General features: G+C 38.2%; 3 protein-coding genes across 3 annotated transcripts in view; 1 reads left to right on the top strand and 2 right to left on the bottom strand.

Annotated features, from left to right (window-relative positions):
* The window catches only part of wdr95 (WD40 repeat domain 95), a 31,252-nt gene extending 29,009 nt beyond the window's left edge, over positions 1–2,243 (bottom strand). Inside the window, exons 1-2 of the mRNA XM_088921211.1 lie at positions 2,176–2,243; positions 292–547 (exon numbers count right to left, since the gene is read on the bottom strand). Of these exons, the coding sequence (XP_088777337.1) occupies positions 292–547; positions 2,176–2,243 (324 nt within the window). The remainder of the gene's footprint in view (positions 1–291; positions 548–2,175) is intronic.
* A 2,392-nt stretch (positions 2,244–4,635) lies between these two features.
* On the bottom strand, positions 4,636–10,745 carry tex26 (testis expressed 26). Its single transcript, XM_088919959.1, has 8 exons — positions 10,701–10,745; positions 10,408–10,603; positions 10,011–10,095; positions 9,602–9,764; positions 8,626–8,782; positions 6,683–6,859; positions 5,709–5,870; positions 4,636–4,753 (listed from the first exon to the last, which is right to left on the bottom strand). The coding sequence occupies exons 1-8, from the start codon at positions 10,743–10,745 to the stop codon at positions 4,650–4,652; spliced, it is 1,089 nt and encodes a 362-aa protein (XP_088776085.1). The 3' UTR covers positions 4,636–4,649.
* Positions 10,746–12,028: 1,283 nt separating this feature from the next.
* medag (mesenteric estrogen dependent adipogenesis) lies at positions 12,029–15,922 on the top strand. Its single transcript, XM_088922273.1, has 5 exons — positions 12,029–12,295; positions 12,449–12,582; positions 13,455–13,570; positions 13,888–14,073; positions 14,397–15,922. Exons 1-5 carry the CDS (start codon positions 12,084–12,086, stop codon positions 14,490–14,492), a joined length of 744 nt encoding a protein of 247 aa, XP_088778399.1. The 5' UTR covers positions 12,029–12,083; the 3' UTR covers positions 14,493–15,922.
* Positions 15,923–16,649: the final 727 nt, after the last annotated feature.

Genomic DNA, 16,649 nt, shown 5'->3' with positions numbered 1-16,649 from the left:
AGATTTACTGAATACAGTGTTTAATTTTGAAAGTTACGGGTGGCCATATGTTGTTGGAAACAACAAAATACAGGATATTTTTTCATCAACTACAAACCTGTAAGTGCTTGGATCCTCCTAGAGTAATCAACTCTTCTTTGGTCATTAAGGAATTTTGAAGTGACTTATTTGATAAGGCAATAGAAATTAAGATGGATAAGCGATTGGTGGACAAGATAGACCTAGGTCTGACACTGACATTACAAGAGGCTGAGTTGTAGAGAGTGAAGAAAAGACAAAAAGAAAGGTCACCTTCAGCTTCCTGAGATTCCTTGTTGGGTCCCTGGTGTGATGGGCCTTCTCATTTGTTTTTGCACTGTGGGCCAGGCTGATGGAATGGCGTCGGTATCCTTCTTTCATTAATTCCCTCTCCAGCCACTCAGGGGGGCTCTCACTCCTCTGGGACTCATCCTGGGAATGCTCCTGCTTATGCCTCGTGCCGGGTACTGATGTCTTCGCACGAGGCGGGCATGCTTTGCCAGTGGCAGGCCTCAGTTCACTCAAAATACTGAAGAAACCATAGAGCTGTGTTGACCAGGAAAAACTAAAACAAGAAACACGGCCTAATACTCCACTTTCTAATTAATAAATTAAAAGATATACGGATAGATAACCTAATTCGTGGCTACCAAAGACTGTCTAAGTTTGCATATCAACCCCATTTGTGTCAAGTGTGTCATGTTTTAATTGAGGAGTTTTCAGATTTCGAGCTTACTAGTTTTAGTTGGCAGTGTCTAAAATCATTTGTACTTTACATACAGTAGTTCAATTTCACTCATGAATTCATATGTGCATCTGAAATGTTAACTGTAAGAAATCAATGCTATATAAAACTACAAACTTACTATTTTATGTTATTTATGCTGCTGAATCAGCAAGGGCCTTCCTCTAAATAGTAAAGTAATATGTGATAGTGTCAGGGTTCTTAAATATCTCATCTTACGGTTCCATTTGAATCACAAACCTGCAGGCGAGAATATGGAGCAAATTGCTCTTAAAGTTTGGAATTGAAAAGAGTGACCTTATAACAAGAACAGTCAGAGTTGAGGCATGAAAAAGGCTTCAGAACTTGAAAGGTACACTTCATATTTTTTTTTGCATTAAATAATTTTATTGGAAATGCATTCAGCTCAAATAAGAATAAATCAAACCATATTGATATTTATATTATTACGTAAATGTGTCTTATTTCTACTTCAATTCAGATGATTAAATCTTAGATTTTAAAAATTAAACAGTTTTAATTAAGTGGGGTTACACGCAGAATAACATTTCAATACTTCACAGAGCTCTAGTATTTTTCTAGAAATTTTTTAGGGAAAATTCACTTTCATGTTTTTTTATGTGACACATACATACAGTAAACAGAAGAGTGACCTATTTGCATGTGCAATATTTATATTTTTAGAAACAATATACTGGACACCACTGATCAAAGAAATATACTGTAGCACACATTTTGTATTAAAGTACAATATCTTTCAGTATGTTGGTATTAGTTAGGGTCCACTATCTAAACAATGTGCAATTTCACCAACAGTAAATACATTGAATAAGCTGTGACAAGTGTACTAGATGTTGCCTGTTTTATTACATAATTTTAGGTCTGCATTAGCACATTGTGTTTTAGTGCCTTAATTAAATCCTGTTAGCTGAAGGGAAGTAGCCTTAATTAATGCTTCCTAATGTTAAATCTGGTGTGCACAGTTGTTTTACTTAGCTCAGATTAATTAGCCTTCCAGTAAAATATACACAGAGCAATGCCTAATTTATCCTCTCATACTTACCCATTCAGTCCCCTGACAACAGTAAACAGTCTCTGGACAACAATGATTTTTTTTTCATGCAGTGAACCTCTTACAACCAAGCAACAGCCAAAAACATTAAAAAGCAAATGAAAGATATTGCTTATTTTTTCAACCTTAAATTTGAATAAGAAACATAATATTAGTTTCTGTACATTATGTAAAGATCCCTGGAGCTATGTTCAACCAAAAAGATTATTTTTTCAAATTAATTACTCAGAGTAAAAATATTTTGGTTTCAGACACAACAAAGCTGCACTTCTCTACAGTAGAGCACTAAGATTGAATTTCAAACTAAAATAAAAAATAGTGATTTTATCCAAAACGGTACCTGGTAATGTGGTAGGTTTCCAACTTCCCAGTAGCAGAGCTGGGACGAAATTTCTTCCCCAGGGGCATAGTAGAAAAACTTCTTGCTTTAAAAATGTTTTTTTAAGTAATTTTTTGTCTTTCTACTTTGAAGTCTGCCTGTTTTTCTCAGTACAGAAACACCAGTCCAGTCAGAAACTCATTGTGATACAGGTTGCACTGAACAGTGGCTGATTCAGGCTGGGCTGTCCCTACTACAGTTTAGCAAATGCCTCCAGCAGACAGTGTTTGCTTTACTGTTACTCTCAAATTACCAATTTACTTACTCTAATGTTACATCTGAAAAGGCCAGGCAACGCTGCAGTGTAATTCACAACTCTATCAGAAACACACATGCTGTGTAACTTGAATTACTTAATCCCTTATTGTATTAAATCACTAGGAGGTAAAAATACAATCAATATCCTCTCTATGGATTTTAAATTGTATTAAATAACAAAATGTAATACAAAAGAGGAAGAAATTATATCAAAGTGTATATTAGTACATTTTATTGGAGTGAGAAAAACTTTTAAAGTGATTAAAAAAGAAAAACCATGTGCTTGTAATAGCAAGCAGTTTTAAGATATATTTTAATGAATGTATCACATTTAATTGAAAAATCATATAAAGTGTGAAAATAGCTAAAGTCCTAGTTTTGTAACTCCAGTAAATATTGTACAATGCAGCATTTACTCTAAGAACAGGTTTGCAAGTCCTGGCAGAATTAATGGATATTAATACGTCTTCAATGCCATATGTATTCAAAATAGGATGATTATTTAGCATGACTGAATACACACAACACCTCTATAATATTAAATAGTTATATATATAGTAACTGCATACATGCCCCAGGAGAAAGACTAGTCTTGACTTCTATCCAGAAGCTGAGCACTACAAAAGAACTAGAATGAAATGAGAAGGATACAGGATATTTATTTTACAGTATAGAATTTGATCTCTTTTTCCAAAGGTCAGGCACACTGGCATGGGGTTAAGGTTACTTCTGTGTTAGCACTCTAAATTTGATTCACTAGATTTACCTTCCTTGGGTCAGAGTTACTGGTAAAATAAAAATTACTGTGAATGAAGAATGATGTGCCAACTGAACAGAAACATTTCTTGGGCTTAGTTTCAAACATTCATAAGGCATGATCGGTGTGCTCTATAGAAGACCTATCAACGCATAGCTTAAGTGTGCAAAGCCCAGAAATATCCTGATCACTGAAAGCAAAGCACTGGCACACTGCCCATCCACACGAAAAGCTAAAACAATGGCAAATATCACACAGAAGTATGTTGAAATCTCATCATGTCAGCTCTTTTCTGTGCACAGCCTGTCAGTGCTCTGTTATCAGTGATCATTTTCCATTGTCCCATAAATTACTTAACTGAATGATTTAATTACCTAATTGCCTATTGTCATTGTACACATGCTCAGAAAGAAGTGACAGATCTATTCAGTGTCATGTATTCATTTTATCTCAGTTAAATTGTAGTGAGTAGTTAAAATTTCAAACTTCATTGGTATGCTGTAAAGCTTTCTTTACCCAAAAGATCTTCAATAAATGTTAGAGATGTTAAACCTCAATCTAAGCAGGAAAACTAATAAGATTCTCAGTGCATGGCAGGTGTATGTTTTAAATGCTTTAGAAGCTGCCATGTATAGTACCAACTGTACTTATGAAACAGAATAAGTTCAAAATATCCAGTACCCAGTGTTGGCTAAAGCTACAGCATACACCCTGTAAAATCGAAAAATGCAAGTTCATTCCAGTCCTAAAGAAAGTTAAACACAAGGTGAATTGCGCAATGCAAAATTTCACCTACACGGGAGTATGTTTGCCAAACACTTCACTTTGGTTTAAAAGAGTTGCCTGGAAGTTTTTTTTTGACCCAACAAGGGATTCAGAAAATAGAAATGGGACACTATTTGTCTTGTCTTGTGACATTTGTTTTGTCACAACTCTACATGGACCCTGAACATTACATGAAGGGATTTAATATTTCGTGTTGCAATGTGCACAAAATCCTATAAAAGAAAAGAAAAAAAATACTTTGTATTGTACATCATTGAAAGGGTGTTCTCTTTTCTTATTTTTATCGTTGTAATCTGTTATGCTCATAGTAGTTTTGATTTCCTAGCTCTAGTTATTGTGATTAAGTCTGCACACCCATAAAAAGCAACCTGTTTTGATGTATTGATATAAACCAATCTAATTTTGATGTATTCTGGAAAAACAAATCTCATCAACACTCAGAATCATACAGCGGTACTTCAACAATTTACATACACACAAAACAAAATGATGCAATTAAAAGTCATGTTGGATTTTACTGTTTTTTAGCAAACAGGTTTGCAAGCCTGCAGATGTTGGTGATCCTTTATTCACAAAGCAGTTTCAATAACAAGATGTTGTTGACAGGTTGTAGAGGGCTGGGCTGTACTGACATTCAGGTTTGCTTTGAGGTTGAAAGTATTCCAAAGAGATTCTTTGTTCTTGCACCTTGACTGGCAAGTGTGACTGTTCTCAGAAATCTTTTCATGACTTCCTTGTCTGCAGAGAAAATCGCAGAGAATTAAGGAAGTGTCACAAGTTGCCTGGCTGAATCATAGTATTAACAAGGAGCATAAAGTGAGTTAGGCAGAGAAATAGGATACCATAAGTGCAATGCCTAAATGAGCCTTTATCCTTCCTCTTACTTGGACTGGCTATCAGGACTTTGTGATGGAAGTGGGCATGTCCGCTCTGGGTATTTACTTGTCATGTACATATTTGCATACATATGCAATATTAATGTAATTGTGAAATTACCACAAAGTACTTTACCTGTAGAATTTACTGGCAGTCTCAAAAGAAATTTCAGTGGGAACTCACAACTTGAATACACTGAAATATTCACACAAGAATCACAGGAAGCATGCTATAGCTTAGACAAATAATCATGTTTAAAGTGAGGCACAAATGTATAATCATGTTAGGGAAAGCAGAATATAACTGTGGTAAGCTACAAAATCAGAAATACATTAAATTACATATTTCTATTTGAGGTTTGTCAGCAATACATTTTTGAACGTCCTTAATTTTTGTGGAACAAATTCCCAAGATATGATTTCTCAATAAAGTGTTCAACTTTGTAATTTAACTGCATTTATCTGCCAAATGTTGGCAAGGCTATATAATGTTGATAAGGCTCACACACAAAGAAGGCTCCACAGCCAAAATGTTGTGTTTCCTTTCTTCTCTTTTCAGGATGGAATAAACCTTTACGTGTTCCTTTGCAGCCTACACATGCTGCCTAGGCTGAACTACTTAAGGCTATATGACTTTGACTTTGCAAGACTTTTATTTCAGAGGAAATAAAAGTATTATTTCCTGAGCATTTCAGAACCTTTATCAGCAGCATTTCAGAGCAACAGGATGTGACATGGGAAAATGAGAGGACAAAGAATTGGCTGCATAGCAGCATGAGAAGAAAAAGAATAGTTTGCTGCAGTCCTTAATTTTGTACCTTTATCAGGAACACTCTGAAGGAAATGCTGAATCTCTTGAGGCTTCAGAGATCGGAGCACAGTTGAAATGTCTGTCCGTCCGTCCCCAAAATGCCTTTCATAAGTGGTCGGCTGCTTCCTGTTCTCCTGGTTCCTGATGTGGGCATATGTCACAGACGGCACTGAAACATGAAACAACAGGAGCAGGTCGTTATTATTAGACTTTGCATTACCATGTTTCCACAGCCAGCACTTACTTGAGTTAAACATGTTTTAAAACTTTCAAATCACCAGGTATGTTTTTATACCTAGCTGCTTTGAGTGTTTTTCATGACTCATTTCGCAGCTTCAAATGTGACAGCACACAGAGGAGAATGCAAAAGTGACACGTGACCTTCAGCACATCACAGATAACGCAGACACAGACCAGAGGTTCAGTGGCAATCGGAGGTGAGGTACAACTCTCACTGACAGCACCACATGCCTGCAAACAGCTGGGAAGCTGAAGAGGTCACTGTCTTGTCAAGAACTAAGAGATCCCTGGCCAACCAATTCCCTCCCTCTCTCAGCAGTGCTCAGCCAGTCATGCACTGCCACTGTGGGGGAAGCCCCATCACACCACACTAGGGATATGACTCAGTCACAAATCTGCAATCACAGAGCTTAGAGTGCTCTCAGGCGAGTGCCTTCCCTGGATGTGCCACTCAGGAGGCCCTACACTTTGGCTCAACTTCTAATACAAGAATACAGAGGCTTGAAGGCTTGAACTTGCCTGAAATACACAGTCCTGCTGGCAGTATCACTGATAAATGAAAGTGTACCACATTACTTACAACAGGGGGGAAAAATCTATTCCATTGCTGGAGGCTGACAGCTATCTTACAACATCTTCAGTACATCTTGTGAGGCGCCAAGCTGAACAGCTCACTATTCTAATTTCTCTCATCAAGGGGCTACGTATCACAGCGGTGTGTCTAATGCAAAGGTGTCTTACCCACTCCTTTGGCAGCCAAATGGTGATGTGTGTTGCACCCATAGCGAGTTGTAGTGTTCAGAAGCTCAGGGGTCTGTTTGGGTTGCTGGTAGTGATACCTCATGTTGGTCAGATGCGAATGCGGGATATCTTTTTTCCAGTTCAGTGGAGCTGGAATGGCATGTTTCACCTGAAAGCCTGCGGCACACAAAGCAGAAATAAACAAACTTAAAGGGGAACTGCAACACTACTTTTACATTTCGGGGTTAGAAAGAATCAGCATTGATAAGCCCATTTCAAATCCCAATAAAAGTAAAATGTACATGGTAACTTATAAAACTTCCAATTTACAGTACATCACAAAATAGACAAAACTTCCAGATATGTGCAGCACCACATTCTGTGATTCAGAACGAGGCTTCTAGTGACATGAAGTGGCCCTATTACATTGTAAACAAGCAGGCTTGTGAATCCATCTCTTTTAATCCAATAGAAATGTTGTTCTCAACTTCAAGATGGTTTTGCCAATAAATTAGCAAATAAATTACTTGTTAACTATGCATGCAGATCATGTTGGAAGCTTTCTGCAGTAAAAGCTCTGCAGCACAACCTGAACTTAATTAGCTCGTGCATTGCATTACATGCGACTCACTGTACATTTACAAAGTTCACGACTTTGTGCTTAATTAAAAATTTCTCAAGTTTTTCCGATATTGTCAATTAATTTATTCTGTTACAGAGATTTAATAACTGGTCTGAGAAAGTGGGATTGCAGTTCCACTTTAAGCTGGAGTGTTTGCAGGTACTCTTGTGGATCGTAAAACAGATGAAATATTTTTTTCATATCAAGCTGACCTGGGAAGAAGATGAAATTTGTTTGCCGTTTCTTGATGTTAAAACAATAGCTAAGACTTTTGGAAAAATTGTCTTCAAAATGGGGACCAAGAGAGTACAACACTTCAATGTTTGTGCCACACACAATGATTACGCAATAACTGGCATAAATGTATTAGCGCAGTATAACCAAACAATGGGGAAGCCTTTAGGCCTGCTGTGATTGATTTAAAAGAACATTAGAAAGCATCAGTACTGACTGTACTTGGAACATCCTGCTCCCAAGTTATGAAATCCTGCTCGGAGAAAGGGAAACAATTAGAGCAGAGAAGCAGTAAGGAGGAGTAGAGTCCAGGTGCTCTGGATTTCATTTTGAAAGACTGTGTGCTTCAATCCTGAGTGGGGAATGGCTGTTGTATTCTTGCACTCCGAGTGCTTCAGGAAAATCCCCAGCAGTACAAATGTAGGTCAGAGGAGACAAAAGTGACAGACAAATACAAAAGCAACGGGTAAAGGTTTATTCCATGTGGAAAGCAAAAGAAAAGAGTCACAACGTTTCGGCTGTGAAGCCTTCTTCAGGAGTGTCAAATCCTCCACAGGCTGCACAGCCCAAACATTGTGTCTCTTTTCTTTGGTATTTTCTGCAATAAATAAACCTTTACCTGTTCCTCTGTAGTCTATACATGCTGATGCTACTACCTACTTGAACTTTGACTAACAAAAAGCAGAGATTTCCGACTTCCATTTGGATAGATGGAGGGGGATGATAAACACTAGAAAGAAAACTTTATTAAGGCTTTTCTGAATTTCATTTGACTCCCTTTTTACTATATTGGGTTTTTGTACTCATCTGACATGGTCGGGCATTGTATTTTCAGATTTTACTGACAGCACATGCCATGTTATATAGTTCAGAGAAGATTTTCTTAACCCAGGGATGTCAGTTCAGCCAAAGGTATCCAGAACCCTTTCAAACTTGTCAACTAAAAGACTAATCATTGCAAGGTTAGTATATATACAAATATATGCAACGGAAGGACAATGGGCATCATTTTAACTCTAGAAGACTTGGTGAAGTAATCTGTCTGCTTCTCCTCCCAGATTCAGCCTGTAGACTTCAAGCTCTGTACCTTGAGGTATACCCAAGTAATCTGCTTTATAGGTTGAGCAATACTGTGCTGTCAAGGCTCTTCTGATTTCCTCTTCAGATGGCAGATTTTTCCAAGGTGACCTGCTGTCCTCTGAAATCTGCTTCTCTTGCCTGGGCAACTGCCATATTAGAAAGGACTTGAAAAGAAACAAAGTGAATTAGCACATCTGACTCCAAATTGAAAAGCATTTATGTAGCGGATCTGGGACAAAATATACGTGGGTTTCCCCAACATGCTCACAGAATCTAAAATATGAGACTAAAATGGCTTAGCTTTGTCATGGCTCATCAAACTATTGATAATAGTTTGACACCTGAAGAAGGCTCCACGGCCGAAACGTTGTGTTCTCTTTCTTCTTTTTTTCAGCATGGGATAAACCTATTACTTGTTCCTTTGCAGCCTAAGCATGCTGACGCAGCTACCCACCTGTAAAACTATTGATAATGCCACTTAAAATACCATCTGAAGAAACAGACGTGAAGCTGGGTTGAAAATGAAATAAATTTAATGTTATTATGTGTCCAGTTTGGTTGTTTTCCTCCTTCACCCATCACCAGGGCAACAGCCTAGAATTCTGATCCCAGGACAAACAGAACAGAGGTTCCCAGTCCTGGGCCTACAGGACAAACGTGTTGATTTCTGTTCCAGTCCCACTCTCAGTTACACAACTAAACCCTTAACTGACCCAATAGTCTGAGTTTCCACTCTTAATTAAGTGGTAGGTGTATTGCATTTGATAAGTAAAACACAATCCCTGACACGACAGTAAAAAAAATACTAATATTCCATTCAAGCAACTTCTTAGTTCAATTAAATCTTCAATTAGGTAATGAAGCTCGGCCTGATGGTGTGTGGGGCCTTCAGGACCAGGACTGGAAACCCCTGGTGTAAAGTACAAATATATTCCCAGCAATTAAAGAGTTTCATTGGTGATGGCACTCCTGTATGATTTTACCTCACTGGGGTGAGGGTTGTTCCTTCTGTTTCCTGAAGCAGAGCCACTGCGTATGTGATCTGGTTTCGAAAATGGTTTCCAGCAGAACTCCTGGCTGTACAGGCTTGCACCAACTGGATCCCCCAACTCATAGGGGAATCTATAAGCTTTTGAAGACTTGGGACTGTGAATTTAAGAAAAAAAAAGACGAGTGTGTCACAGTAAGGACTACTTGTTATTCCACCCAGCATTTGATCAAATAAGGCAAGCCACATCATGTCTAATACTGCACTTGAACATACACAGGAAGAATGGCACATACATTATCGGATTACTGAACATAAGTCATTCATACTGATTTAAATAAAAGGTTTCTTTTTGATCATTGAGGTTTTCTGGAACACGGTGTCAGCAGACATCTCCAGCTTACCGGTAGGCCTGAGTCGATGAGTTAGGTCCGTGAACAAACTCGCGTTTGTGTGATGTCTCATAAGGATCCCAATTCTTCTTAAAACCTGTACATAATAACACGTATGATGATTTAAGGGACTGATACTATTGTTATTTACTTTTATCAGCATTATAGTTTTTCTTACTTTTATAAAGACTTATAACAGAAACCATGCTTTAAAAAACAGTACAAAGGTACAATTGTCACAATTCTAGGAATAAGCGCTCGTTTAAATGTACGCCTAATATATTTGTTAACATTATAGTTTCATATGCAATATAAAAGCCAGTTTTATATGCGTAATTGCGCAAAAGTTAAAAAAGAAAAGGTGAGTGACAGCTCTAATACTAAGTCGTTACAATCAACGTTCGCCTACCTATTGCTGCCATTGCAGTTTTAGCTCTACGCGCCGGGGTTTCACTAAGCTCTGTTTTCTGTTTATTAATGTCTTCGGAAAGGGTCAACGAAGCGGCCAAGAAGTCGCATTTCTCTCTGTCTGTTTCCGAATTACACCGCTGTTTCATGTAACAGAGTTGCTCGCGAAATGCGGGTTTCAAGATGTCATCGTCCAGCTGCAGGCGAGAGAATGCAGGTTAAACTTACTGGGTTCATTTCTGCTCATCAGCCTCCGTGATTATGACACGGTTCATGTGTGCATTGTGACCTCACCTGGGTTGCAACGGGGACATGGGACACTCGGCTCAAACCCTCCATTCTTCTCAAAATGTCCGAGATGTAAACGAGAACAGTTTTTGAGAGTTTAAGCCGCTACTAAAAGAGCTCTGAAGGCAGGATCTTGTTGTCCGGAGTCCCATAGCGGTTGCTAGGAGCCAGGGTAATGAGGAGACATGAGAAAGTCCGCTGGCTGAACTGATCGTGTAGGCGTACAAGAGCTAATAAAAAGGGATTTCATTTAATTAGACTGAAAAGCGGAATCTTCTTTACACTGAATTCGTTTACTGCCTGAGACTGAACTGCGGCTGACCCGGAGAGAATTCAGCATTGATATAACTTTCGTGCGCTTTAGGCTACCGCAATTAACACAAAGTTATAAAATTGTCAACAGGGGTAAAACCTCCGCACGAATAGTCTAAATATAATTGCATAAGATTTCTACAGTAAAATACATTTTTGAAAGTATAAATAACCTTGAAAAATTAATACCAATAACGTTTCTATCATTGTTTTTGTGGGGGATATCTATTACTGAATCCTGAAAATAGATCATGACATACTGTAGTGTGTAAGAATTTTTACATTAAAACGTTAATTAAAACAAACTGATTGTGTTCAGTTATGAATCACTCCTCCAAAATCTTTCCACCCAGAAACAGATGTTTTATTTTAATCAGTTTAGAATGGACAATATTGAAAAGCGCTGTTGTCCTTTCTTTAAGGTATATGTACGTCAACCAAATAACGAAAAACTGCAGTGTACTTTAAAAGTCAGGACTGATGACTGGTAATGCATACATTAGCCTCTTGCCAATATGTAGTTGCTTAGCGCATCTACACAATCTATTGGGTCCTATATTATATTGCGGTGAGGGGGCTTCTGTGTGGAGTTTACATGGTGTCCGCCTATATTTTTGCCAGATGCTCCGGTTCCTCACACCTCCAAAAGTCATTCAGTCTAGGTTTGATGGTGTCTGTTAATTATGTGTGCACAACAATGTAGGGTGTAGCATGCTTCAGGGACAGACACCGCGACTTTCACTAGGAATAACCTAATTTCTGATAATAGATGGGATAATGCCTAATCAACTTGTTAGTAATGTCACAATTTGACCTAATTTCCAATTAAATCGTGGGATTATCATATTTAGCCACGTTAGAAAGAAATGTTCCAAATATAAATAAAATCATCGTAAGAAACATTTTATCCAGTCCTGTACGTGACAATCACCGCAACAGACAGATGCCTACGAAATATGTCATCGTAAGCACATCGTCACACACTCATACATACTCACACCCCGGAGGGAAAGAACACTTCGTGCAAAACTTAGCAAGTGGCAGGAGCGCAGGAGACGTCTCACTTGGGAAAAGGCTATGAACAAAATGCATATTAATGCCAAGTCGGGATTCTACATGGAACTTATTGATTTAGAAGAGTTTTTACGGGAGCCGCCGTCTGGCTTTAAGGTAGAAGTCCGAGGTTCGGGATACAGGTTTGTAAGATACGACCCGGGAAGCTTCTGCGTGTTTATAGATGAGTGCAACTCCACAAAAGGGAAAGTCCTCTTTCAGCATTCTCCAGGAAGGTACGAACCGAACCGTTTGACAAAAATGTTTTTGTAAAATAATATTTTAGACTATACAATACATTCTTTGGGTACCAGAATGTAATGTACGCCTACATGAAATATACTGTACATGTTGCTATATCTAGCAATATTTTCTTCTTACTCCCCCAGGATAATCACAGTGCATTCGTTAAAAGATTATACGGACCTGAGGAAAAGGCTTACGTCACAGTTAATTTTTATCCTGGTTTCGGCTTGTGAGCTCAATCCAGCGCTGAAGACGAAAAGCGAGAAAGCGGTTGAAGGTATATGATTAACTACTCTACTGTTTAAGATTTATCTTTCCAAAGGGGGCTGAACGGATCTTTCCTGCTGTATTATATCTGTGGCATGAGTGAAATATATTGCTTAGTAGAACTGTAATCCGAAAAAATTGCGAAACGTTTATAAATAGTAGGTTTTAAATCATAGAGGTATGAAAACAACAGTACAGGTGTAAAAGCTGAATATTTTAAATGATACTTCTTTAAGTGTGACGTACTGTAGGCCTGAAGCTGGTTTTCCGGTTTACCTGCGATTGGTGGTTGAACCTGCCCTTTTACTCGAAAAGGAGGAATCCAGGACTTACGGAAATCTCAAGTTCTTTCCTGGCAAATGTTAATTTTCAGTGATAATAGTTTGCAGACATTATAATCGTGTTCATTTTAGATGCAACTAGAATAATTCTGGAACTGCGTCTCAAAATAAGGTATAGCGCTGCACTCTTTGCGAATAGAAACATTTATTATCTTTGATGATATAATTTATTTCCCTTGAAACTGACATGAGATTACTTTTAGTGTATGGTGGCTCGATCTGCGTTCTTGCGCTTACTTGATGTTGTTTGTGATTTTTTTGGACAAATAAAGTGTTTTTGTTGCCTCGAGGATCTATACTTTCTAACGAATCGTTTGGCAAACAAGCCATGAAGGAATGAGTCAGGGATACAACACAGTTGCCTGTGTCGAGGGTGGATATGGAATTTAAACAAGAGAAAACAAGTAGAGGAGAAAATGCATCATTTTGTAGAGCTTTAATTAATAGACTGCGTCGTCTATTTCATTAAATCATTTATTTCCTTTGGTGTAGGGTGTGATGCAGACAAAACTTGTTTTAATTGTCGTTTTTCTGACTGCAGTGCTACAGCAATTCATTGTGGTCATTAATGGCAGCAACCCTGTGGTTAAGTGGGAGATTGAGAGAGGCCTGGACCAGGCTATTTCATCAGTGGCCGGAGAAAGCTACGCAGTGCAAGTAAGATCTTTACCACTTCACATTCTTGTAATTACTTTATCATGTCTTCCAATAGATGCATGCAGAGAGAGGAAAACAAATATTTGATAAATCACTAAATCATCCTTGACTGTACTTTTCTACCTCAGATTGTAAAGTAAACGAGAAGCTAACAAGTGGTGTTGCTCAAACATTTTAACCGGGTAATCTTTGTAGATTATAATGAAACACATGTGTAGGCTGTTAATAACTATGCCTGATACACCGTCTTTCTTTAATGACCTTTCACCTGGGCAAGTGGGCTAAGTGGCAACTCTAACCAATGGCTGGTATTTCAGATGGATGTGGAAGATGCGCTACAGAGCTGGGCGGATAAGAGGGGGTTTGAAATCCCTCTTGAGGGCAGGAGAGTGAAACCCCTCTGGCAGCATACCCATATCACACTGAGGTACCACTCCGATGCCCTCTTTGACTTCCCATTTTGGTTTGGCTTAAGCAAGCGGAAGTTCATGCTAGAAGGAGAGGTAATTTCTTTTCTTCTTTCTAAATGTTTTCTTGATTTCCCTGTTGTCCAGGTGCCGGATTCTTCAGTCTCTCAGTTTGTTCTTTTTAAACTGTTGAATTGCTTCTAAAATTAATCTGTGTCCTTAAATGAAATACAAGCTTTAAAATGCCCAACCGTAATATACAAGTTTCTATTTTTCCCCTAAAAAAATACCTCCATCTTAAAAGAATCTAGACTTTTGCGAATTAGCATTTCATTTGTAGGTGATGATAATATTTGGACTTTTCAGTCATCCCTTGTCCTGTTTTGTCTAAATCTAATGCTTTTTTTATCTTTCCTTAGCTTTCTCACGTCACCAGTAAAGACAAACAGGAGAAGACAGCAGAAGAGGGATTTCTTTCTGTTTCCTTAGACCCGGATGTGCAGAAAAAGCAATAAACAGTTTTTCAGCTGGAGAGGCAACAGTCACTTACTTTTCAAGCAGCCTGTCAATTAGGCCTTTTCAGGCTGGGTGTCAACCCACATTCACAGACACATGCCAGCCTTCTTGGCGCCTGCTCAGAAACTGTCAGCCGATCCCTCTGTTTCCAGTCAGAAGATGAGAGTTTGGACAAACTCGTGTTTCCATGCCACGGAGATCTCATCCATTGTCTTTTTTCTCTTCCAAAATATTTGCAAAGGCCTCTTGTGAATGTTGAGATTCTCTGTCAGTTTTTTCCCCCTCCTCCTTACCTGTCCGGTGCAGTGGTCTTCCAACTCGGCATTTATCACCCTCCCACTAGGGCTCTGCTTGCAAGAAATGTCGCAGCCGTCACTTTAATTGGTGATTATTCGGAAAGCCTTTTTGTTTAAATATTCGCAGTAGTGTACCAGGCCCTCCCACAACATTGCCCTGGCTGCCTCTTTGATCTTATAACTCCTGTGTGCCTGTCTGGCAACTGACATCACCTAAGACTGGGCTGGTTTAATTCATCCATGCCTATAGGAGCTACATGTGGGAGTATGTCTCCCCCTGTATAGCAGTCTTCCCCAGATAGTGTTTGAGGTCTCCATTGTCCCTGTGCTCAAATCTAAACTGAAGAGAGTTCTGTCTGGTCCTTCCTCAGTCCACTATATAGTTATGTCCTACAATCATTTCTCATTAAGGTGCTTCTTTCTCTTCTGTGCAGGGATCTCTTTCGCATTTAAATAAAAGCACTAATTCTTATTCACTGCACACCTACCACTTGCCAGCCTCCTTCAGTGTTTCTATATGCATATCACTGCATTCCTTGTCTTTTTTATCTTATCTTCTGGACTAAAAAGGTTTCCTGTTGGTCATGGCAAATTGTTCCTGTTTGAGCTACTTAACAGGAACAACAGGGAAAATGTCGAGATTGAATGAAGTATGCCAGTGGGATTCAAAAGAATAGCTGAAAGAATCACCAAAAAAACAGCTTTATTGAGGATATTATAAAACTCTCTTTTAAAAATTGTGGTTCTGCATTTGCTGACAGCACTAGTACTATGTAAACAGTATATCTGCGTATATCTAAGTATTGCAACATTGCAATCTTAAGCCTCGAATAAACCTTTGTGATTGAATGTAAATTGTGACCCAGTAATGGTTCCTGTGCTACACCTTTGGCAATGGTAACTATTTTAACAAATATTTTGCATGTGTCTGTTTCAGTTACCACGAGATGGCGCTATGTGATTAACTTTGTTCCTTTATTTCAAGACTGCCTTTTTTGAACAGTGCTGTATTTGTACTTCGGAGAGGTTGAAATTTAAACTTTTTCATTGTAACTGCTTTTTTTTTACTTGTCTTTTTATTGTGAAATACGATATACAGATTTAATAAATTATGATATAAAGATTAAAGAAAATGTTTTCTTTAGTTTTCAGTATTTCTATGTTTTTTTATGTTAAAAGACATTTAAGAATTGGATTTTTGATCTTTATTATCCATTGATCAATGAAAATGCATATACTGTACACAAAAGTGTTCAACGTTTGTCAGTATATATACTTCTAAACACCATGTTTTCCATAGTATACAAATAATCAAAATAATCATCCAAAGCTAAACTAACTTTTGCCAATAGAAGTTATTGGTATCGCAGCAACACTAAAAGGGAAGGTGTGTATTTTCAAATATCCTGTCCTGCTGAAAACCTTAGATCATATTGCACTGGGTTCATGTTATCCTAGTGACTCACAGCACCTTGTATTTCTGGAATGATACTAATAATAGTGTGTCTTTGCCTGTGGCTCTGTTTTTGGTGGCATTTACTGTGCATGCTACTTCGGCAATATGTGAAATAATGTAACATGAGCTCAGTCGCACTGCCCACGGAACACTGCTAAGGTCTGATGGTCTGTGTAAAAACAAATTTCTTAGTATTACTCATTTCTCCCATTAAGGTCTAATGGTTTGGTGGAACAATCACTTTAAGAAATTTTGGTGTCCAATCTGTCTTATAAACTATAAGGTGTCCATTCAGTTTAATGTAAGAACAGCCTGTACACACACACTTGTTGTTTATGAAGACATATGGATAAATCCCTAAGACCCTAAAACAATGTAGGAGTTTGAAAACTTGTCACCTTACT

The sequence above is a fragment of the Atractosteus spatula genome, chromosome 7 (assembly GCF_055471065.1).
Source record: "Atractosteus spatula isolate fAtrSpa1 chromosome 7, fAtrSpa1.hap1, whole genome shotgun sequence".
Lineage (NCBI taxonomy): Eukaryota > Metazoa > Chordata > Actinopteri > Semionotiformes > Lepisosteidae > Atractosteus > Atractosteus spatula.
This window is presented reverse-complemented; position numbering and strand designations above follow the sequence as displayed.